The sequence below is a fragment of the Uloborus diversus genome, unplaced genomic scaffold (genome assembly GCF_026930045.1).
Source record: "Uloborus diversus isolate 005 unplaced genomic scaffold, Udiv.v.3.1 scaffold_11, whole genome shotgun sequence".
Classification (NCBI taxonomy): Eukaryota; Metazoa; Arthropoda; class Arachnida; order Araneae; family Uloboridae; genus Uloborus; species Uloborus diversus.
This window is the reverse complement of record NW_026557765.1, coordinates 774,355-800,357: the sequence shown is the minus strand read 5'-3', so window position 1 is coordinate 800,357 and position 26,003 is coordinate 774,355. Positions and strand designations below refer to the sequence as shown.

At 33.3% G+C, this 26,003-nt stretch overlaps 1 protein-coding gene across 1 annotated transcript in view; it reads left to right on the top strand.

The window, feature by feature from the left end:
- Positions 1 to 26,003, top strand: part of LOC129232194 (spectrin beta chain, non-erythrocytic 5-like) — a 138,542-nt gene that overhangs the window by 45,216 nt on the left and 67,323 nt on the right. The window contains exons 32-43 of the mRNA XM_054866435.1: positions 2,394 to 2,540; positions 5,298 to 5,561; positions 10,843 to 10,973; positions 11,103 to 11,289; positions 12,488 to 12,688; positions 13,805 to 13,921; positions 15,020 to 15,133; positions 15,250 to 15,432; positions 17,547 to 17,692; positions 20,477 to 20,702; positions 22,934 to 23,113; positions 25,685 to 25,888. Coding sequence (XP_054722410.1) covers positions 2,394 to 2,540; positions 5,298 to 5,561; positions 10,843 to 10,973; positions 11,103 to 11,289; positions 12,488 to 12,688; positions 13,805 to 13,921; positions 15,020 to 15,133; positions 15,250 to 15,432; positions 17,547 to 17,692; positions 20,477 to 20,702; positions 22,934 to 23,113; positions 25,685 to 25,888 — 2,100 coding nt within the window. The remainder of the gene's footprint in view (positions 1 to 2,393; positions 2,541 to 5,297; positions 5,562 to 10,842; positions 10,974 to 11,102; positions 11,290 to 12,487; positions 12,689 to 13,804; positions 13,922 to 15,019; positions 15,134 to 15,249; positions 15,433 to 17,546; positions 17,693 to 20,476; positions 20,703 to 22,933; positions 23,114 to 25,684; positions 25,889 to 26,003) is intronic.

Here is a 26,003-nt window from a genome sequence, read left to right as displayed (position 1 = left end):
TATTTTTTTTTTTTTAAAGTCATTTTTAATTGCACTTTCTTCTTTTTTTCTTATTGCTTCTTAAATAGAGGGAATATCAAATAGGTGCGGACAAGGGATCAGAAAATCAGACTGTGAATTTATAACCATAAATTGAGGTCATGACTGTAAGTTTACAAACGATCAGATGTTTTGCTGCCATGGGAAAGTAAAGCGCAGTATCTGCAAAAATTAGTTTTGAGATATTTGAAGAAACATGTTTTGGATTCGGTACTAACAATTAGGAAATGTTGGAACTTGACGTTTTTTCTGTGCTTTATTTTCAGCGGAAATCAAATAAGCAAGCTTGTACAATGAAGCTAAAGTACAATGGCTGACAAAAATGCAAAAATAACAAAAGCTTTGCAGATACTGCAGTAGTGCTTCAGTAGTGGAATAAAGGAAAAATAATTTTTCTGTCAAAACTTCGAAGTAAACAATAAATACACTCAAACCTGTTTCTGTGCAGTATATGAAGATTTCAATCGGATTAGGACTCAATTGACAAAATCATTTATTAAACGAGTGCGAGGTAGCATCATCAAGTGACGACAGGGGCATTATGATGGGAAGCCACTGTGACCTCCCAAAAATTTCTTTATTCTGGAAATTTAGTCTGACAATTCGGCAAAATTATAATTACTTGGTTTATTTTTATTTTGTTTAACCCGTTCGCACCCAGCGTCACGCGGACGCTACGCAACGATTCCTCTCCTATCAGCCCAGCGTCACTTATCCGCTACGCACTCTGATCGACGCTGTAGTCCCAGCGTCACGTATATGCTTTCTCGAAATGGAACGATTGAATTGAATATTTAAATGATACTAGATGGCGCTAAATGGCTATAACTTTGATCAGATTCGAGTCACATGGTATTTGACCTTCATGTACACGCTTTAGTTTCTTATTTGGGCCTCTCAATGGGATAGATTTTTTTTTTTAATGTAAACAACAGTGAATCACTGCTCTGCGCATATGATTTATGAGGTCTCAATTGCTCTTGCTTATATCTTTGCTTCTCTTTTTTTACGAGTAATTGAAAGAGATATACATCTAGCTGAATAAATTATGGGGGAGGGAAGGAAGGTTAAAATATTTTTGCGTATGTGTTCCAGACTTTTGGGATTCCCCGTTCGATGAGAGTACAGGAATGAGTTCAAGAGGCCTGAAGTTTATGATTATTTTTGAATCCTTTCTGATATTGTTCTTCTTTATTTATTCTTTTTTCATTTGGGGATGGAAAACTGCAATAAAAATGATTAGCGAAGTGAGTGAAAGGGAATGTTTTCGAGAGAATTATGAAGCAGTTTTGCGACTTGTCGCGTGGGAAATATAACTAGTTTAAATTCGTTGACCTAAGTTGTTTTAATCAAAATTACATAAGGAACATATTTTTTTGCTACATTTCTTTTTCTTTGATTCCACACTCACGATGTCAAACTCTAACTTTGTTTTTGTGCACATATCATTTAATTTTGTGCACATGGTTAAAGTTTTAGTATTCTACTTATTTCGTTCCTTCTAATAATGTAATAGTCTTTATATTAATAATTAGTAATCAGTAGTACATTGTTTAAGCAAATTGTAAATATCAAGTCATTATTTTGAGATGCTGATTTTATATGAATATTTTTGTTCAGTTAGGCTTAACTGCTGTAAATGCTCGGGCAGATGGCGGCGTTCCATTTCCGAACGTTCGGTCCCGTAGCTGCGCTTCGTTTTCCGAGCGCTGGTCCTCAAGGGGTTAAGGAAGCAATTCCAAGTTACATTTGGCTCTCTATTTAACAACTTTCAAGGGACCAGAAAAAATCGTTCTTAAATAGAATTTGACCTTAAATAGAATGCTTCTAACACTACAATGGAGCATCAGTGACGGTGGAAAGTCGTCTTTAAATAGAGAAAGTCGTTAAATAGAGCGTCGATAAACAGAGATTCAACTGTATTTCGTATTGGGTGCAAGTTGGAACGTGGATGTACACCGAGCATGTAATTGTAATATTTGTACCATTTTTGTTTCTGGCAAAAAAAAAATCTAGTCATCCAAATCCTGTGTTGCTAATCAGCTTTCTATGTCCTACAAAGTTTGAAAATATTTTGTACATGTTATGCAAGTTATCAGGTAAAAATGACCTTACAATAGATTAAAAACTGTTGAAGAGGTAGTTTTTTGCATAAACACTTCAGTGACCTTTTCCGATTTTCGAAATATTGTATGCAGTTTAAATTTTCGCATTTCATGAAATTTCGCTATTTTGGCATAGAGATCAATCTGTGATTAACTGGCCTTGCCTGCTTTTATTTCTACTGTTTTTCATTCATTTCTTTTAAAGTCATCAGAACAGCATTGCTTATTTATCTGTTTTATTTTGTTTAGCTCTCAGCTTGGATCCAAGAAAAGCTTAAAACTGCTTCTGATGAGTCATATAGAGATTTGACAAATTTGGAAAGGAAGTTGCAGAAACATGAAGCATTTGAAGCAGAGTTAAAAGCTAACGCTGAACGACTTGACGCTATAAATAAAGTAAGCATTTTCGCCTTCTTGTTTCATATATTCTCTCATTAAACTATAGAAAACATTACTGCATTATGAAAACCTATATTCTCTATTGTATTTAAACTTTGGTTATTTTAAAAGCTGATTATGTGATTTTGGTATTTGTCATGATGGTGCTTATCTATCGTGCTGCTGTTTCATAGTAACTAAAAAATATTTTCAATGATAAAATCAAATAATATGAACAGTGATTACAATATCACTTTATGAATTTTTCAGAAAACTTATTATGAAACTTTAATTGTAGAAGTAAAATTTAAAAATACAACTTTTACCTGATTTTCATTACATTTTATTTGCATTCTGATCATATCAGCTCAGTTTACAGTATGTATTTGGTTCTGTTATACATTTTTTTTTTTTTTTAATTCTTCTTTTTCGGTGAAGGAGTGAATTTCTGTTCCATTGAAAAACACACACACATTTTTTTTTTCAATGCATCTTTTTGAGTTCTCATTTTTCACCCATTTTAATTTTTAGTACACATGGGGGGAGGGGGGGGACTTTTAAAAGAACGTCATTGTTCAAAAATATTTTCCTTTTTATCAGAGATGTAAGGAAACGTTGTTAAAATTAGTGATTCGTAAAGTGTGAATTTAAATTTAGCTAGCACGTGCTATCAGATATTAGAATTTTGAGTTATGTATCTTTTGTGCTTTTTATGCTTTCTTTTAAAAGTATGTGTAATTAAAAAGCATGGTACAGGTTTATTTATTTACTACACCCATCAATGTAAGCGACTGTTGAGTTTCCTTCAGTGGAAAGGATTCAAAGAAGAGCTACTAGACTAGTAAAGGGACTTTCAGATTTAGGCTATGATAACTTAATAGGATTAATATTGTAACGGATTCGGTGCGACTTCCACTTTCTTGAAATTTCCACATTGCGACTTCCACTTTCTTCAACGGAACTTAATTTTTCTTCAAATTTCTCTTCGATTTTATTTTCCACTGCGATGAATCGGCCTTCAACTGCCTCAAACTTTCCTTCAATAGCATCAACTCGATGCTCTATCTCATTAAATTTATTTTCCATCACAGTCTTTACCGAAGTAAGATCGTTTTTAATTTCCTCTTGGTTAGAAACTAGGTCATTTTTCAGCACCGTTAAATCACTTTTCAATTGGTTTTGATTAGCCGCCATATCATTTTTTAATTGTTCTTGATTAGCTGCCATATCATTTTTTAATTGTTCTTGATTAGCCGCCAAACTTTCGGTCAAGTCACTTTTCACAGCATTAATTGCTTCCAGAAGTTGTTTTAATTGGTCGTCCATTGCGCGAGTAATCACCATAAAAACAAAGTCTATAAATTCAAACAGTCTTTATGAAAAAAATGTCCAAAGTCGCACTTACTCCAACAAAGTCCAGAAGAGGTCCCACGTTGGGCGCCAAATTGTAACGGATTCGGTGAGACTTTCACTTTCTTGAAATGAAGACACAGTTCTTGATTAAAAACACAGGAGATTTATTTACACTATGTACAGGAAAGAGCGTCAACAACTGCTAAATTATTCATCAGCAATTAAGCAATTATCACACAACACCGTAAACTCAACGTATTTACTTCCAAATACGAAAACAACACAGCGAAATGCCTCGCTATAAACAGAGCAAAATGCTCTCAGTTCGAAATCCTCAATCGAAACTCTCCGTTTATCCATCGCTAACGGCTTTTATAAACATCCAAGAATTTTCCACAACATTCTTTCTGCTTCGAGAAATGCGTAGACCGTTATCAAATTTTATCAATGAAAATAAAAAGAATAGGGGGTTGTATACTTTAGCCATATGTTAAGGGGTTGTATATTCATTACGGGAAATTATTTACAGGTTACGTTACTACAATAATTACTATTTACAGGATTTGTAACAATATGTATACTGCCGTGTGCAGGTAAACGGCAGTATCTGCAGAAATGAGTTTTCGAGATATTTGAAGAAAGGCGTTTTGGATTCAATACTAACTATGGGGAAAAGTTGGAATTGGACGTCTGTTTCGCGCCTTTTTTTCAGCGGAAACCAAATAAACGAGCTTGTACAATAAAGATAACGTAAAATAGATGACAAAAATGCAATAAAATGAAAAATCTGCAGTTACTGCCTTTTACCTGCACACGGCAGTATAGCCTGGAGCAAAGAAGAGTCAGAGGGGAAATGATTCAGTTGTTTAAGTTTATCAAAATGAAAGATGTTAACGGGTTAAATTTTTGCACTGAAAGCAGGACGAGGGGTCATTGTTTTAAGCTATTCAAATCTCAGGCTAACTTGGAAATTAGGAAAATCTACTACTTTAGCAGGGTCATGTGCACTTGGAAGAGCTTGCAGGAAGAGATGGTAATGAGGGTGGATAGCTTTAAGAAGGTCATTGATCTTTATTAGGGGCTAATAAACTGACTAGAAACAGCCTAGCTGGGCCCAGATCCTGTTGCTGGTTGTCACATATGTACTTGTAAGCGATGTAATAAGAGCGTCAGTCTTTCTGAACAAAATTTTTACTTCATGGTTTGGACAAACAAAATTTTAATTATTGTGTGCTCACAGGACACACTCAAAAATTAGAGTTATGCTGATGCACTCTGCCAGTTTCATTCTACACCCATATATTCTACCTTGTAACAGGCACTTTCTGTTCACATTCAACAGAAATGTGATGTTTTACTTATTAAAGAGTTCTTGTTAAAACTACTTTGAATAGCATTTAATGTAAAGTTTTTTAATTTCAGAATGGAGAATCCTTGCTCACTGGAGGGCATTATGCTGCTGATAAAATCGAGGTTTTACTCAAACAACTGAATGAGCAGTGGGAGGAATTGTGTGCCAAGACCCTGGAAAAAGGGCAGAAACTGAGGGAAGCAAATGCTCAGCACACCTACAACAGAACTTTAGAAGATGCACGAACTAAATTAGATGAGCTTGAAAACTCTCTAGCCTCTGATGATCTCGGCCATGATTTGAGAAGTGTGAAGAAACTCCTTAAGCGCCATCAGGTAAATTTAATTTTGATCAAATTGGTTTTGTGTAAAATTGATATATCTTAAATTAGTGTAGTCCGTTTCTTTTCTTTCTTTTTTTTTTTAAATTCTTTTGTAACACTGCATTATGTAAAATAATATCCAAAGACACATTTAAATTTTATTTTATTTACTGATCCTTTTGGTCCATAATTGTTCCTTGTTAAATGTAAACTTTTTACTTGGAGTGGGGGAGGGGGGGGGGGGTATCCAGGGATGATTCTGTTCCAAGTACAGGGTTAACATAAAAGGATATCCCAGTTTAAGCATTTATATTTCACTAGCTGCGTTGCCCGGCTTTGCCCGGTCCACCTTCAAAATAGAAATTGAGTCAAGTGACGTATATTCAACAATCAGGCTTAAATAAATTTTTAAAAATTATAAAAAAAAACATCATGCAAAATTTCCTTTCCAAACAATGACGACAGATAGTAAAATACTTTTAAGAAATTAAATCGAGAAAGATGGATTTAAAAAGCGTAACCATGGAGACACAAAATAAAATAAGTTTAAGAAATGAAAATGAGAAAGAAAATGGTTAACAATTTGAATTTACATGAGATTTTTTGAAACTGATTTAAAAAGGCTTGTAACTTTTTTTCCTTTTGAGATAGAAGCTTAATTTTTCGACCATAGGTCAAGATAGATCCAGAGTAAAAAATGTCATTTTTTCCAATGGTGTCAAAAAGAAAACTGTGGGACAATTCCTTCATTTTTTATTGATAGATTTAATGAAGAAAGTAGTGCCTAAATTTCAGCTAAGCCTAAAATAATTCGAGCTATAAACGTAAATAACTCCCTCCGTAGTTAAGTTAGAGCATTGAAACAAATTCCGTAGAATGTGAGAAATTCTACTCTTTCCAACGATATATAACATTAATATGTGCAAGCAATTTTTCACCCTTATATTTGGGAATTTATGCAAAAATTAGGCCCAAATTGGAATAAAAAAAGAACTACAGTAAAACCCCTCCTAACCAAGGGCGTATATAAGGGAGGGGCTGAGGGGGCCCGGGCCCCGTCCAAAATCTGGGAAATTTTTTTATTAAAGGTAGTTATTTTTGGTTCAGTTGCTCACAAATAATTTCCAAACTTTTAGCTACAAAAAAAAAGAATAAACAAATATGATAGTGATAACAATAATTATAACACGTTAGATCAGAGATTTCCGAACTGGGTGCCACAGGAAGAGGTGAGGGGTGCCGCAAAGTGACCATGGTAACAATAATACACTCTATAACAAAAAAAAAAAAAAAAAATCGATGCACCAAGATCGGACAACTCCTTCTTGGTGCGTCGATTTTTTTGTTATAGGTTTTATATGTATAAAACCAGACTAGGATGCTGTGAGAAAATTCTAATTCATCAAAAGGTGCCGTGAATCATTAAAGTTTAAGAACCCTGCGTTAGATGGTACTAGGCAATGGTGTTCAGAAGGAGTCGGGGGATCCGTACCCCTTACTGAAGAAAAGAACGTCGTCCAACGAAGAATTCTTGGGAAAGCGAAGTTATTTCAACAAAAAGAAAAGCAAATAATGTTGGGAAAAAATTATTTCAAAAAGAAATCTTTAAATTAAAATGTTCTCTTTTTTTTTTTTTTTTTTTTTTTTTTTTTTTTTTTTTTTTGTAACAGATGAAGCTCATTGCTTTTAGCAAATTAAGTTCTCCTCTCTTTCTTTCACCCCCCCCCCCCCTTTTTTTCCTTTCCTAGTCTGTCTGAAAAGAAGGGTCTTCAAAATGTTTCTCTCTTTAACTCTCGTCCCCTGCAAGAAATTTAAAATAAGTTTTTGTTGTTCGGTTGGAGTAATGATGGAAATTGATGTCCTAAAGACGCATTTATTTAGCCGTTTTTCTGACATCAACTTCAAAACATTTCTGGAGGAGGGTCCCCGAACCAACACCCCTTCACTAAGGTTACTACAAATTATAGTCTGAAATTGTGCCTTTAAGATTTCAATTTTGAAAAGTTTCGGAGGAAGATCCCTAAAACCTCTTCTTACCTCTAAATGTCTCCAAAGATGACCTGAAATTGCGTTTAATCTTTCAGAGCAGGATTCTCGAACCCTTCCTTTCCATAGATTGCCTGTTAGGAAAATGTTAGGAAAAAATCTGAATTTCTTTTTGAAAGAACCTTAAAATAAAAAATTTCAAAAGTTACCGACTATTGATCAGGTTATTTCGTCCAACACCTCATGTTTCTTTTACCTCCCCTTCGCCTTCCGGACCCCATTTTTTTTTTCTTTTTCATAGTCGGTCTAAAAATAAGAAAGTCTTCAAAATACTACACTTTGCAAACCCCCGCCACCCATTAAAACTTTAAAACCATTCAAGAGCTTCTCAAACCTCGTTTTCAGGGCTTCAGTGTCGAAAATTTTTCAGGGGACAATGTCTAACGTATTGCCCACTGAAAGCATCGAAAATTATTTGAGATTGCTTTTATGGAGCTTCAATTTTAAAAAATGGCCGAACCCCTAACGTTACCAAATATGGTCCACAGTCGCGCTTTTAAGACTTCATTTGCGAAAAAAATTCGGACTAGGGTCCGACTGCTGCCGCATGAAACTTGAAAATGAAAAAAACTACAGTTTCGAAAAATTCGTGGTGGAGAGCTTTTAAATCCCTCCACCTAGTATCACTGAATATCTCTTGAAAACTTCGTTTTTAGGATTAAATTTCAAAATAGTTTTTGGGGACTGTCCCAGAACCACCCTGCCCGTAACATCAATGAAGTTAGTCTAAAACTGCGTTTTTAGAAAATTTCTAAAAATTTCCGCAGAAAGCGCCTAATTTTTCCTCCCCGAAGCATTCATTACCAAAGATCGTCTAAAACTGTATTCTTAGGACTACAATTCCCCGGACCCCCTACCCAATAGAAGTGAGAATTTTTTAAGAGTGCCCGCCTAACACTAGTTTTTGGTTGCGCCACTGGTGTGACAGTATGAAGTCCTTGCCCCACCTCGAAAAAAAGGAAAAGATCAAGGCATTGTTGCTCCCCCCCCCTCAAAAAATTGAAGTTACAAAAAAAGGTGGGGGGGGAGCTAAACTTGATTATATGGGCCCCCTCCAAAATAAAAACATATATACGCCACTACTCCTAACGGATACCCCTCTTATGCGGATAATTTTTAATTCCCCAGTTCCAATGGAAGTAACATTATTAAACCCTTTTCTGCGGACCTCTCTATTGCGGACAAAAAAATTTGTCCCGTTAGTGTCCGCATTGCAGGGATTTTACTGTATTTATCTTTTTTTTTTTTCAAACCGGCCTGCAAACCTTTCTGGTGCTAAAAGAATGATACTGTGAAAATTTCAGTGAAATCGGCCGGGTAGTTCTCGTGTTTCGCACATTCAAACAAACAGACTATTTTTGGAGGCTTCATTTTATATTATGTAGAGATAGCTTTTTAAACGATACATGGAAATAAAGATAAACATTCCAAGTTTCTTTTCACTCACAAATGTTCGATGTGTGAGCCTTTCGTAATGAAACCCACATCTAACTTGCATTCTAGTTCTTTCCATACATGTTGGAGTGTTTCACTGTCAATTTTTACTTTCTTCTATGTCTAATATATAGAAGAAAGTATTGGATTCGTGCAAATTTTCGAATTTCGAATTTTGACGGATTCGAACGTTTTGAGGTGTGCTGAGTCCATTTCGACTATTTTTGAAAAATGTCTGTCTGTCTGTGTGTATGTGTGTGTGTATGTATGTGTGTGTATCACGTCTGTGTGTGACCAGTTTTTTGTGGCCGCTCTACAGCAAAAACTACCGCATGAAATCGAACAAAATTTGGTACGCATATGTGCCCCTATGTGAACTTGTGCCCATTGGTTTTTGGCGCGAATTCCTCCAAGGGGGGTGGAGCAATAGGACGTTTTTTGAGTTACGCGTGCTTGCTATTCCTCAGGAAGTAACTGGCGGAATCAAACAAAATTTGGTCCATATGTTGCCAGTAACAGGAACAGGTGCTGATTCAGTTTTGGTGTCAATAACTCAAACGGGGGTTGAGCTATAGAACGTTTTTTCTCGTCAATTGTGACTGTTGTATCTCAAGAAATAATGAACAGAATGAAAGAAAAATTTATCGGCAAGTAGTCCTTAGTGGGTATAAGAGCTGATTTTATTTTGGTGTCAACAGCTAAAAAGGGGGGGGTAGCGCAATCGCCCGTTCTTTTTTTCCATTGTGAGCACCCTATCTCAAGAAGTAATACTACGTTCTGGTTGAAATTTGGAATATATGTTAATCCATATGTAAACAGGCTTTGGTTTAATTTTGACGCCAATCGCTCCAAGAGGTGTTGATTTTTTTTTTGAATAAAAATAGCTTTATTAATGCAACAATAAGAAAGATAAATCGTAATAGATTGTCGTCTGCGTATTTCTCGTGATTTTAATTGTATGGAAATGATCGGAAATATTATCTCAATGATTTAAAATTTTGAACTGTTGCCATCTTATGTTTGTTAACAAATAAAATATTTATAATTAATTCAAGCAAGGCTTTTAAAATAACTTTCAATTTTCGCTCTTTGCTTTGCTTTTGCAATAATTCAGACATTGGAATGGTCGTCTAGTTTTTGCATGTGTAATTTTGTTTTTGTTGGGAATATTGCATATTGTCAAGAATGGGGAGGGATCAAAAAAAAAAAAGAAAAATATAGAAGAAAGTTTCGTGATGGCCACAACATACTAGTTTGTAATGCTACCCACATGCAATCTTTCAGCTCTTGCAATGTTGTAAGCAATGGTGGTGTGTAAACACTGTCTGACAAAACCTTAGAAAAAAAATCACATGGGGTTAGGTCTGGGGATCTGACTGGCTAACACATAAAGGGTAAATCATCATCAACTGCACAGACAATCCAGCGTTGCGGAACATGCATGTTTAAGTAATCACATGCATTCAAAAAACTCGGAATGTTTGTCTTTATTTCCATGTATCATTTATAGTGGTAAGTGTAACAGTGTATGAAATATAAATGTTTAAAACTGGGATATTCTTTTTTGCAAACCTTTTATTTCAAAAATTCAGAGGTGTTTAAGCCAATGCACCGAACCGTACACCAAACAAGTGCTTCATGCTCAGTTTGTGCTAAACCTTTTCGTGTTAAAAAGTAGAAATGTATTGTATTACTCAGTATTGGTTGTACCTCTACTTTTTTCTGTACTATCTCTGTATATCATTTTACAGCTCTAGTGTATCAAAATGCCTTCAGTGTTGACTGATACCATCTTTCCCCCCTTCCTTTTCCAGATGCTTGAAAATGAGCTTTGTACATGGGAAACCAAAGTGACAGAACTTGTGTTCCTTGGTGAAGAAATGGCAAGCCAAGGTCATTTTGATGCACAGAATATCTTAAAGGGCACAAAGTCTGTTACTGAAAGGTAACATGTTCTGTTTTAAATCTGTTCAGTGCTCAAATACAAGTTTAATGCCTTATTCATAATTTTTTCAACATGGACTTTTGTAAGATGTAGTTTGAATACTCACTGTTAAGTTCCTGGTGTCTTCAGGTTTGCAAAGATGAAGACTCCGGCAGCCGAACGCCGTCACACCTTGGAAGAGTCTTTGAAACTTCATGAATTTAATTTTGAGGTAGACACAGAGATACAATGGATCAAAGAACATCTTCCCGCTGCAACATCCCAAGTTTTGGGCCAAAATCTAATTGATGCTCAAAACATATACAAGAAACACCAGGTAATATTCAGAAGCATGCAGTAGATGCTAAAAACGAAATAATTTATTTATTCTGGTCAGTGGCGCACACAGGAATTTTGCAAGGGGAGGGTCCGAGATCAAAAGCCTCATTTTCACATTATACCCCAACACGTCGTCAAACATATTGACTTGATTTTGTCGATTCGCGTGAACGGAAAACTGTAAAAAATAAACTATTGAATAAACAATTAAGCATTTTGTAATGAAATATACTTAAACAAATTACCAGAAAGTAAAATAATTTTACGCTTTTACTTTTCTTATAGTTAAGAAATGGATGCAGCAAAGCAAATTCATCGTTGTAGAAGCACCAGAAGTTCATAGAATCTCCTTTTAATCTATAAATACAAAACTAAAAAACATTGTTATTATAGTGTGTTCATTTATAATCACCATTCTGCTTCTTTTAGGTCATTTGTTATACAAAAAGTGCATAATATTTTTAAAAATCTTTTAGCATAAGGATTTTATTTTTTCCATTTATTAAAACTGAAATTATTGTTCGCTTTGTTTGGAAATATTTTACGTACAAAATACATAGAATCGTAATCAATCGGGGGAAAACAACAAGACTTATGGGAGGGGTCCGGACCCCCTGGACCCCTCCCTTGTGTGCGCCACTGATTCTGGTGAAAAGGAAGTTTTAAAAAGTTGTTAGTTGTTATTGTAACAAAGTTCTATTAGGAATTTTAATTCATATTTTTGTATCATTTTTTTTAGAGCAGAATTGCTGTGATTGAATATACATTTTTTCTCGCTCCTCAAAAATTTTAATTTAACATAAAATGAATGAAATTATTAATCTGTGCAGCTTAGATTGTCAGTCAAAGGAATCTCCAAGAATTGGAGGTTTTAAAATTTTAATTAATCTTAAGAAATTGATAATTCTAATTGATATTCATATAAGTGTACAAAAAATTTGACTAGTTATTTTATCCACTGTTGAGAATTTTGTATTGTATTTTTGAGTAAAATCAAACCTGAAATAAATTTAGAGGTACTTTCATTCCTAATAATTTCTCTCCTTTTTAAGCATTTAAAAGAAGTGATTTTTTTAACTCAAAATCATGCTATGAATGCTTTACTCATAAACTTTCTAAAATATTGACATAAATTTTTTTTCTTCCATGTATTCTTAACTGGCAATTAAACGTTGTTTTCCCACCCTCTCCATCAGAAATTGGAGCGGGAAATTCATGGCCATCAACCAATGATTGACAAGACACTGAATGCTGGCCAGCATTTAATTGATCAGAAACATTATGCATCCCCTTCTGTGAAAAACAAATGTGAAGAACTTCAGGATTCTTGGAAAGAGCTCTTGGATTGTGCTGCTGAAAGGAAAAAGAAGTTGGAACTGTCTCTGAAATCTCAATCTGTGAGTAGTTTTTCAAATGTCTCATCGAGTGCAGGGATGCCCACAGAGGGGTATTATAGCACAAATTGCACCATCAAAATTTTTTGGGGAGGGGGGATTTTTTGAATTTTTTTGTTTATTTAAATTTATTTATTGATTTATTGTTAATTTAAATTTTTTTTTTCTGTTTAGATTTTATTTCATTTATTTATTTAGTTTGTGTGTGTGTGTGTGTTTGTATGTATTGGTGTAGCTCAAAACTTTTCCAATAAAATAACTAAATAAATAAAAAATATTTTGAAAAAATAAGTAAAATAAAGAGAGAGAGAGCTAAAAAATAAAAATAAAAAGAGAAAGAGGGTTGAGATTTTTTTTTTTTTTTTTTTGCTAATTATGCAGTCTAAGTTGCAAATTATGTTATTTGTTTATAAATTAGAAACTAACTGAATAGCCAAGTAGCCTACCTCATGCAAGTATGCGACTAATGGTAACAAGTAGGGAAACACAAAATTTCCTTTTTATGTTTAAAATTGAGAAAAATAGTAATTAGTTTACAGTTATATTTTCTTCTTGTGCAAGTCAGTTACTGTTAAAAGTATTGTCCCAAAGTTAATGTCCCTGGAACACATAACAATAATCTTTATTGAGTTAAGTAAAATATAGTCTCACACTTTCACCAGAAAAAATTTCGTGCTTTGTTCAGTTTTCTTGAAGTACATACTGCACTATTTCAAAACAAAAATACAATTTGTAGTAGTTGTTGCATGCAGCTATGCTCATTAAAATCTGTTGTTGATAAAATAAACTTTTAAAATGTATTTTAAAAAATCCTTATATAGGAGCACCTTTGTGTGATAAACTTGTTCCAGTATCCCCTGCATGTTAGTAATTGTGAATACCTGTTGTTTTTTTTTTTTTTGAAATAGTAATGGGTAGAAAACTCACTAAATGTAATTAATTTTGATTTTGGTGTAAATGTGTGTACTTATATTCAAATCTTTGATGAAGATAAAAATATAATTATATATTAAATTTTAAATTTTTTAGAGATGCATCTGTAGATGAGAATGGGCAATCTATTTATGTTATTAATTTATATTTAATCAGTAGTTGTCTTATGTGTATTCTTTTCTCTAGTTCTTTTCTGAGGCGAATGAAGTAGAATTTTGGATGACTGAGAAAACTGACATTTTAGAAAGTACTGATTATGGAAAAGATGAAGATGCTGCTGTGAAGTTGTTGACAAAACACAAAGTAATTACCAGTATTGAAAATGAAATAGCATAACTCTTTTAGCATATTACTTCATACCTATTCAATGTTTTTTTTTTTTTTTTTTTTTTTTGATTCTATAAATGAAAAGCTTGAAGGAATGAAGTCACTGTAAAGTTGCTTCTGTAAAAATGCTACAAAACAGCAATTGTTAATTTTAATGCAACTAAAGCTTTTTATTTTCTTTATTTTATGAATCTTGACTTTTTCTAGAAAAAAAAAAGAAACAAGTTTAACTTCTTTAATGTCTCTGCTTGTACCAGTCAATAATTTCTGAACACTCTAAGCCAAGTGTTTCTTTTCCCCCTTTATTGGAAATATTATAAACAAGATTGTTTTACAACTGAAACATCTAATTGACAAAACAGAGAATGGTCCTTTAAGGTACCTCAGTGGGTTACTTTTGCTTTTTCCTTTGATTACTGACTCAGTAGAAGATATATGAAAAGAAGTTCTTCATAAAACACACAATTCCTCAGTTGTAAATTTATCAGCGAAAAATTCCCCATATGCAGTTAAAAATTCAACATTTCTAGTGAATTAAGTTGAGCTCAGTATTTTAACTTTTCTTTCTTTATTCAAAGCTTTTAAATGATAAAACTTGTCGTTCATGGTAAAAGATGTTTTGAAGCACAAGAAGATACTTTTGCAAATGCCATTGAAACATCAGGAGAGCAATTAAAAGCACTTTAAGTAAACCTGCTATACAAGTTTTTTTTTTTTTTTTTTTTTAAGGATTATAAATAGTGAATTGTATAGTTTGTACATTAAAACCATTTTTATTTCTAAAATGTGTAAATATATCAATTTATTCAAACTAACAAAAATTATAGTAGGTGCAAAATAATCTATGGAAACACCAAACTTCTAACACAGATTTTTAAATTAATGCAACCCTTTTCAAAATGAATAACTTTTAAAGCGGCCTCCAAGGTGAATTTTGATCTAAAATCTCTTATTCTGTTGTTATCGGTTTTTATTTAATTTGTTAATATTAATTATGCACGTATTTATCTGTTTACATGCAAGTTCATTTAATGTAGTGGTTATTCTTTGCTCTGAAAATCTCCATTTCTCCAGGCCCTAGAATTGGAAATTGATACTTATTCAAGCTTATGTACCGAGATGGGCCATCAAGCACAAATCCTAATTGATTCAAACCATCCAGATTCAAAGATGATAGGAAACAGATTGGTATGTAGTCCTTTCTCCCCCGACTCTGTTTACTTTTCTTCTTGACTTTAAAAAGTACGTTTGACATTTTATTTTTTTTATTTATTTATTTATTTATTTATTTATTTATTTTGTAGCAAGTTGTGAACCAACAAATGAAGAACATCCAGAAGTTAGCTAACACCAGGAGACAGAAACTGATGGAGTCGAAACATTTGCATGAATACTACAGGGAAAGTGATGATTTGGAGAATTGGATCAATGAGCAGATGTTAATGGCAAATTCAGAAGATTATGGTCAAGATTATGAACATTTATTAGTAAGTTGATTTTCAACCAGTTTTTACAATACAGTCTGTAAGATGAAAGTCAATTGATGAAAAAAGAAACTAATGAAACATAAAAAGTGCATAATAATGCATAAATTGTAATGTTGCATACTGTATTACAGTGCATTACCCGGCATGCCACAAAATTCGGGGCTCATCAGGTTTTCAATAGCCCTTATGTGGTGCTTTTCAGCATGCCAGAAAAACGAGGTTAGAAAATATGTTTAATTTAATTTAAAAAAAACACATGTTTAACTCAAAATAATATGAGTTCTATATGTTATTTAGTTGACGGTTTAATGTCATTAAAATATTAATAATGCTAGTTTTATTATTCTGAAAAGAAAAAGCTGAAGAGTATAAAAAATTAAATTAAAGTGAAGCTAACCTTATAGCTTTAAAATTAAAATATTTTAAAATCAATCAAGAGTTTAAGAGTGCCTTGGGCAGGTTAATGGCATAATCTGTAGAAATAAGTTTGCCAGATATTTGAAGAAAAGCGTTTTGGATTCAATACTAACAGTGGCGCACACAGGAATTTTGCAAGGAGAGGGTTCAAGTTTGAAAGTCCCATTCTCATGTCATACCCCAATACGCCATCAAACATATTGACTTGATTTTATAGATTTTCAAGAACAAAAAAATAAACTATTGAATAAATAATTAGTATTATTTAATGAAAAAATATTAATAACATGTACTTAATTAAATTACCAAAAAGCAAAAAGTTGATGCATTTACTTTCCTCACAATTCAAAAATGGAAACAACGAAGCGAATTGATCGTTAGAGAAGTACAATATGGCTATTTAAGTTCATAGAATCTCATTTTAATCTGTTCATCTACAAAACGAAAAACATGGTTATTACAGTATATTCATTAAAAATCAACATTCACTTCTTATAGGCAATTTCGTTATGGAAAAGTGCACAATGTTCTTGAAAATCTTTTAACATGAGAATTTTATTTTTTCACTTTTTTTTTAGAACTGAAATTATTGTTACTTTTGTTTGAAGTTATTTTACGTAAAAAATCATCATAGAATCGTAATCAATGAGTGGAAAATAAATTCAAGACCTATGGGAGGGGTTCGAACCCCCTGGACCCCTCCCTTGTGTGTGCCACTGAATACTAACAATAAGGAAATGTTAGAATGATCTTGTACTCTTGGATGATTTTATGGTGAAAAGATGTTATAGATGAAAGTTTCTCTTTGCTATAATAGTGTAGAAGAAATAGCAAATTTTTCTTGCGTTAAAGTTTGAAAGATTATTAATATATTTTTTTTTATCCTTGAAGTTCTTGTCAGAATTTCAAATTTGTTGTGCCCAAAAAATAGGTCTAAATTTCTGATGAATTTTAACTCAAAAAAAAGAACTAAAATTGTGTGATTATTTGTGCATAAGATATTCAATTTAAGTGAAAAGAGTCATGTGGCTAAAATATTATTTTACTCTTAGTCATTGATACACCTTAGGCGGTCTAAGATTGAAGCGAGATCAATAAGCAATCTTTTTTATTGCTCAATAAATTTTACATGATATGAGTAATGTCTTGTTAAGCTTCTTAATGCAATAAATGCAACTAAAATAAAAAACGTAGTTTGAAATTTGTTATCTTGAGAATTCAAATTATGTTTTTTTCTATTAGGAATTGTTATAGCATCCTACTCGTTGGGTTTCTTGTTTCTACTAGTGGCATTTATCGCAACCATAATTTGAATTCAAGACGTCAAAATTCAAATGAATGCCAGAGGCGGGATGTTATGTGCTGTTTGCTGTTTTCGGGTAAAAATTGTGTAAAGTCGAGAAGGTCGTTCATAAATAATTCGATTCCGAAGCACATGGACGTCTGCATTATAAGCATAGGAAAATAAAAATCAAAGGACTCGGATGTCATTCAACAGTCAAGTGAAAACAGTAAGCAATTCGTGATTGCTCAATGAACGAACCAGATCGAGAAATACATGGAATGAGATTGGTTTCATACATTTTGCATGTTTTAAAGTTAAACTTCATAAAACTTTTCAAAGATTATATGTGCAAATTCATCATTCAAAACAATAAATATAAGATTAAATTAATCTGACATTTTTCTTTTTGTAGCTTCTTCAAAGCAAATTTGATGACTTCAAGCTGCGTGTAGAATCTGGTTCTGAAAGGTTTAACCAGTGTGAAGAACTTGCTAAAAAGTTGATTGCCAGTGATAGCTCTTATTCAGGGAAAATAGAACAAAGACAACAACATTTAAGGTTATTATGTTCTTTAATTATACTTCTCTTTTCTTGCCTTAATATCCTGATTGCAAGGTGTAAGCTTTTTATATTTCCTATCTATTGAAAATTGTTTTGTCAATTTAGTTTGACAGTTTCAATGTGACAGCATATAATATTCAGCAGATATAATGCATATTAATTCAAATTATATGCAGTAAAAATCCTATCGTGTATAAATTCTGTAATGTTAAATTATTACCTCTCTTCAGTTCAAAAATTGTATTTCATCTTGATTTTGATTAAAATAAATACTGCCAGGCTTAATTTTTTAATAAATTAATCTCATTTAACCACCCTGTGGTTAAGTTGTCCTAGAGTTGCATGGTAAATGCTGGAGATATCTCGTCAACTACCTCCAGGTGGCTAATTAATTGTAACTGTGGTAAAAATCATGTTTGCTTGTTTCTCCCCCTTTTTTAAATCAATTATAAAATTTTAATTCAAGAACAATTGTAACTAAAAATTGTATTTACATAAAAAATTTATCTTTAGAAAAATATTTTTAATCAATTTTAAAAGGTGCCATGTAAATTTAATTATATAGAAAAATATTTTTTTTTTACAAATCATGTTTATTGGTGTTTTGTACCTGCTTTTTTTACTACAAATACAATGACCAACAGCAGGCTGATTGGACTCAGCTAGGCTGGTCTTAATCAGTTTATTAGCCTCAATGAAGATCCCCATTTGGAGTATGCTGTTCAGTTTTGGTCTCCTTATCTTAAGAAAGACATTAATGTATTGGAAAGGGTTCAAAGGCGGGCTACAAGGCTAATAAGTGGACTTTCCCACTTAGATTATGATTCCAGGCTTAGAAGGCTAAAAATGTACAGTCTTGAGCAAAGAAGAGACCGAGGGGACATGATTCAGCTGTTTAAATTTATTAAAACGAAAGATGTTACGGGGCTGAAGTTTAGCACTGAAAACAGGACAAGGGGTCATTGTTTTAAGCTATTTAAATCTCAGGCTAACATGGATGTTAGGAAAAATTATTATTTTAGCAGGGTAGTGGAACCTTGGAACAGTTTACAGGAAGAGGTGGTAATGAGCAAGGGAGTAGACAGTTTTAAGAGGGCCATTGACCTTCACTGGGGATTGTAAATTGACTAGGACCAGTCTAGCTGGGCCCAGAGCCTGTTGCTGGTCGTCACTTTTGTATTTGTATTAAGATCACTGGCTTTCTTCAAGCTATCTACCTATTGCTCACTACAACCTCTTCCAGCAAGCTGTTCCAAGTGCTCATGACCCCACTAAAGTTATCATTTTTCCTCATTTCCAGGTTAGCCTGAGATTTGAATAGCTTAAAACAATGACCCCTCGTCCTGCTTTCCGGTGCAAAAATTTTAATCCATTAACATCTTTCATTTTGTTCAACTTAAACAAGTGAATCATGTCCTCTCTGACTCTCCTTTGCTCCAGGCTACACATATTAAGCGTTTTGAGTCTGGCATCATAATCTAAATCTGTAAGTCCCCTTACTACCTTAGCAGCCCTTCTTTGAACCCTTTCCAATAAACAAATATTATTACAAAGTACTAGCTGCGTGCCCGGCGTTGCACGGGCTACTTAAAAAATGAAAGAGATGTCCAGTTGCTGTTTTTGTATTACTCTGACATCAGTTTCCAAAGTACTAAGGAGTAAATAAATACGCGTAATGCAAGGTTTGCAAACACCAGTAGAGCATATTTTTGGCAAAAATCTCTTTAAAGTTAATCATAGTTATCAATAATGCAAGTTATGAGTATTTTCAATTAGCACAAAAGATGAAAATATATGCATTATCAATTATAATCTGTGCTCACTTTAAACTGAATTAAATCTGATAGACTATACCTGAAACATTTGTATGTACAATTACGATCAGCTTTTTACATAAAATGACACATACTTTTTGGTTGCTTACGTGAAACTAAAGCACCAAGACTTAATAAATACCAATCAGCATTAATTTAATACCAAGTCATCAGATTCGAATTAAGCTTTAGTTAAAATCCTTAAAAACAATATTTTTGTTCAACTCTGTTTCACTTAAAGAAATCCAAACAATCTTAATTTAACATGTTCTTTTAACAATACAAACTATATTTCAAAAATAGAAACAGGAAGGAAAAAGAGAGTTATTACAATTCGAAAACTCACAGATGTGACGGGAAAAAGTCCAACAAAATAAACATAATTAGTCGCACATCCTAAATGTACCAAAATATGAGGCCGGTGAATGATAAACTTACACTACAATCAATAAACATAGCTAAAGAAACAACTTTCATATGTTGAAAGGAGTTAAGAACGTGGAAAGTTAAAAAAAAAAAAAAAAAAAAAAAAACAGACGATAAAATAAAGGCTATTTCCGAATAGAGCAACCAATTTTAAACTAATTAAAAATGAAATTCTAGATGGAAACGTTGTTTTAAGAATTGGACAGCAGCCAAAAAATCTCTTTTAAAACAATTATTAGAATTTTACTTGCTCAGCCATATGCAAAATGGCAACAGGAAAGAAATAAAAATTCCTGAATAACGTTATGTTAATTAACGTTTTAATTAATATATCCGTTAATTAAAGTCGCACAATTACGAGATTGGTCCTATTGTTTTCTTTGGAAAATTTCGAATTGATCGGTATCTCGTTTGACTCCCGATTCGCAGCGGTTCTCGAGAAGATCGATCTTCAGACAGACAGACAGACAGACGCGAACAGATTTTAATATTATAGTAGATAGATTAAGAGACCATTTTGATCATTCCATCGGGGTTTCAGGCAAGCTTGGTCCGTGTTGCTGGACAACATCGAAGCCCGGGATCAGAAATTGCGAGCGGCGGGCGAAATTCATCGCTTCAATCGAGACGTGGCCGACGCCCTGTCTCGCATCCAGGAAAAATATGCCAGCATCCCAGAGGACTTGGGTAGGGATCTGAACAGCGTTCAAAACCTCATCAGGAAGCATGAAGGGTTCGAAAATGATTTGGTCGCTTTGGAAGCTCAAGTAAGTGAGATTCATCTTTTTGATTTTTGTTCAGTTGTCATATTAGCTTTATTATTATCAGTAATTTCTTTTAGCCATATAAATAGAGTTACTGTTAAAGATCTCATTTTTATATTATATTTTTTGATCTTTAACACTCCATAAATGTAACTAGATGGCAGCACCAGCTTGCGTGTGTTGTGTATTACATAACGGAAAGATGATGATCTAAAATGACGTCAGGAATAGGGTGTGGAAAACGGTCAGAATTGAATGCGTGATATCCGATTGGATAATTTGAGCTGTAGCGTCACCTTGCCATTTTGTTTGCTGAGCTGATTTATCTGTTCAGTTGGCGGTTGAACTTTTTACATTCAAGATGCTCTCAAAAAGGCGTCCTTCCCCAAAAATTGTGCAAAAATGGCTGGAGCCGACGTAGGAGGAAAAGAAAAAAATATACTGTGATACTATAAAATATTACGGTAACAGTGTTTAATCACAAATGAAATTTACCCAAGAATTATGTCGTAACCTAGAACTGCATTATGTAATATATTTTCACCTCCAATTGCATTCCTCCTCATCCTGAAATTTACCGGCTTCAACATGGACTCCATGCTCATTTGTTCTGCATTCCGGCTCATTTGGAAGAAAAATTGCAACTGAACTGCATTGTGTAATAGGAAAGGAAACACCTATTTCGTTTTTGTTGAACTCAACCAAATGAAGATAAAATGAAAAATATCTCGCGGCTTGTTCAACAAAAATCCCAACGCATTCAGCCGAATCATCAGGAAGTGTGTGCTTCGTAGTTCATAGGAACTAAAAGAAATATTCACCATTTTTTTATCTACAGACTGTTTTCGTGATAAAACTACTGATTACTTCTACTCCGCCACGCAGAAGAGTAAATATGCATAATTTGTGACGGTGAAATTATTGAGTGAAAAAAGTTGTGATCGTCGCATCTCAACTTCGCGATTTAGGAATGCATTGATATTAATGATTCGAATCTGTTATTAATGAGTGCCTATTATGTGCTAAATGTGAAGATCATGTCAATTATATATCCAAGTTAAAATTTAATAAATTGTTGTAAAATGGTAAGTTATTTGCCTCAGAGTTTCAAATATGATGGTTAATGATTTAATATTTTGATGGGAATTTAGATTCCAAAAATAATTGATGTGTCACAACGCTATGACTATCCACTATACATTCAATTTAATTGGCTAATTTTTAATACACCTTTCGTCATGTTGTTGTATACACAAATTTTCATCATAATATCACCATAATCATTTTACAGTTACGTTATTTGAGGCGCCATGTAACAAGTTCCTAGAGAATTGAGGAATTTGGTTTAAGAGATGGTTTTGCTGAAAATGGGGTTTGAGCCACACTTGGTGATGTGCACAGGTCTAAAAGCAGACCCTTTGATGAAACTGTTTGAAAGCATTATTCTTGAAACGCAAGCGTATTTGAATTGCATTATTAACATCAATTTTGAATATTTTGAAACTTTAGTAGGTTTAGTCTGTAAAACACTTTCATATTTAACAGAGCAGCATTTACCTCTCAGTTGACGTCTAATAAAAAAATGCATGGATGAAAATACTATGTAATATTTTTTAATATGATGCACAGAGTGAATGAACTATCTTATTAATGAGCTCTAATAATTTGATTTAAGATCTTTTTTTTTAATGCTCTATGCTCTAATTAATTAAATGAATTGCTGGTAAAAAATTTAATGCAAGTTAATGTTGAATGTTTCAACTACAAAGGTCAATGTTTTGGGTCTCAAAATAGACCTTCCAAAAAAAAAAGCTGCTAAAATGCTCTCATAAAATAAATATTGATATTCTTCAGATAAAAAACAATCTTCTGAAATGCTTAAATTTCTTTATTATGTTCTCGTTTACACTGGATGCTGAGATCTTATTTACTTTACATTTTAAATTTTCATGAGAGTTCTTTTCTCATTTCCTTCATGAAAAAATAGAAGTAGAATTACAAAATTATATCCACTTTTACGTAAAATAACTTAAAATTCCCACACAGAGACACAAATACCTTGATCAAAGAGGTAAAAAGAATCAAAGCTTATATATTTTTTAAAAACCTACAAAAATGAGCGAGACAAGTATTGTTTTGTCATAATCATATTTTTGAAGTGTAGTAGTTCATGAATTTATTTTGCATTTTTTGTTGCTATTACTTTAATAATAGCAAAACATTTCTTTTTGCAGTTACAAATTTTAGTGGATGACAGTGCAAGGCTGCAGGGTTCCTATCCTGGTGGAAATGCTGATCACATTCTAGAACAACAAAACATTGTGATAGAAAACTGGAACACCCTTCAGGAAAGGGCAGCTCAAAGAAAAATCGAGTTGCAGGCATCATACCAGTTGCAGAGGTTTTTGGCTTCTGTAAGTATAGCAGTCTAAATATTATTCTTTTTTTTTTTTTCATTGCGATGCTTGTTTTGTATTGTATATTCAGTTTTTTTCCATGATGCTTGTTATTAATTTTTAAGAAAACCCTCCAGTTTGGAAAAAAAGGAAGAAAAAATGTATAAAATACAAGTGAACTTAATTTTTCAATTGTAAATGAGTTATTCATTTTAACTCATTATATTTTTATTTATTTCAAGAAATTAAAGATTCCCTAGTTTTTTACGGACTATGGCTGATTTAAAAGTTTTTAATTTGCTGGTTTTACTGTACTTGCTGTGTTTTTAAGTACAGTAGTTTTTTTAAGTTAAAAAAGGCCTTGAATACTCAGGAAAAAAAAGGAAGAAAAAAAAAAAGAAAAACTTTTATCATTTTAAAATGTTTAAGTGAAACAGAATGTCTAGTCTTTTTCTTTTTGTAAAATTATTGTTATTATTCATTATTTTTGTTTGACTTCGGCATGGTAAATCACTTTATATTTGCTGATTTTTAAAACACTTGCCTTACTCATTAGTTTTAAAGACATACCAATGAACCATGACCCCACTTACAACTGAAAGCAATTGCAGATTTTCCCTTTTATGAATAGAGAACTGGTTTACACATGTTAATGTTGTTACTGGAATACTGGATAAGCTTTACATGTTTCGGTTCTAGTATAAAGCTGTTCAACATGTGTATTTATTACAAAGCAGCTGTTGGTTGCAAAACTTTTAATCTGTTAAAAACAAACCTTATGTTTTTTTTTTACATTTTAATTTTTTATTTATTTATAATAACCAATTTACAACATTTTAAAACAAAATTGGCACTGGTTTTTATTAGTTTTCAAGAATATACTCTAGCACATTAAAGTGAAATATTTGTATGTACTATTTGATTTGCATTGCTCCTGCTATCAATGTGTCTTCATCCCCAATTTAGTACTATTCACGGAGTCTATCAAATTTGGTAAATAGAAATTGAAAGGAAAAATGTTTGTGGTTGCTTTTTGTTTGGATACTTATGACTTTCATTTAAACTTAATTTGGTGGCTTATCTCTGGAGCTGTGAAAATGAAATAGTGTGACATGTAGGAAAAATGTTTTATGTATCACCATCTTTACTAATAATAAAGCAGAAAGTCTCTCTGTCCGGAGGATGTCTGTAGGATGTCCGTAGGATGTCTGTGACGCGCATAGCGCCTAAACCGTTTGGCCGATTTTCATGAAATTTGGCACAAAGTTAGTATGTAGCATGGGGGTGTGCACCTCAAAGCGATTTTTCGAAAATTCGATGTGGTTCTTTTTTTATTCCAATTTTAAGAAAAAAAGTATCATAAATTACGAAATTATCATAACGTGGAACCGTAACATGGGCAGAAGCCAATTGGCGAGATACGAAATTATCATAACGTGGAACCGTAACGTCGGTACAAGCCAACTGGCGAGAAAATTCACTATACATTATTTGTAAATATACAGGCGAACCAAAAGACCTTTTGATTTTTCTATTACGGGCGAAGCCGAGCGTGTACCACTAGTCTTTACTAATAATAAAGCAGAAAGTCTCTCTGTCCGGAGGATGTCTGTAGGATGTCTGTAGGATGTCCGTAGGATGTCTGTGACGCGCATAGCGCTTAAACCGTTCGGCCGATTTTCATGAAATTTGGCACAAAGTTAGTATGTAGCATGGGGGTGTGCACCTCGAAGCGATTTTTCGAAAATTCGATGTGGTTCTTTTTTTATTCAAATTTTAAGAAAAAAAAAAGTATCATAAATTACGAAATTATCATAACGTGGAACCGTAACATGGGCAGAAGCCAATTGGCGAGATACGAAATTATCATAACGTGGAACCGTAATGTCGGTACAAGCCAACTGGCGAGAAAATTCACCATACATTATTTGTAAATATACAGGCGAACCAAAAGACCTTTTGATTTTTCTATTGCAGGCGAAGCCGTGCGGGTATCACTAGTGAAAAGTATAAAATCTCAAAAAAACATTAACAAGGTGTCAAACCTAAACCGATTGAGATTCTCCAAAAATAGTTTGTATGCTTTTTAAAATGCATAAAAGAAGCAAAGATACAAAATTTTATAAAAATTAGAACCTAGGTGTCAAACCACATTTTTTTAGTTAATTTTACGTGGCAGGAAGGAGCAATTAAAATAATGTTCTTTACTAATAATATAGCTCAAAGTCTGACTGGATGTCTGTGACGCGCATAGCGCCTAGACCGTTCGGCCGATTTTCATGAAATTTGGAACAAAGTTAGTTTGTAGCATGAGGATGTGCACCTCGAAGCGATTTTTTGAAAATTTGATTTTGTTCTTTTTCTATTCCAATGTTAAGAACTTTTCACCGAGCAAATTATCACAACGTGGGCGAGTAAATTACCAAATTATCATGACGTGGAGCCGTAACATGGGTAAGCCAATTGGCGAGAAATTTACCATACATTATTTGTAAACATACAGGAAAACCAAAAGACCTTTTAATTTTCTACTACGGGCAAAGCCGTGCGGGAACCACTAGTTTAGAATAAATGGGTAATCCATTGCAGGTCCGTGATGTCGAAAATTGGGCACTGGGCTTGTGTTCGTCACTGAAAACAGAAGAAAAGGTTCGTGACGTGGCCAGTGCCCAAATGCTGAAGGCTGAGCACGAGCAACTGAAGGCTGAAATCGAAGCGAGGGAAGGTACCTTCGGAACCATCGTCAATGTGGGGGAGGAAATGATTGACGGTGGACACTATGCCCATGAAGAGGTGAGAAAACTTTCAATTAAAAAAAATTTCATTTGCGCACCCTTCACAAGAGTTGGAGATTTGATTATTGTAGTTTGAAAACATGATTTTCATTTTAATTTATGCTAATTACTTG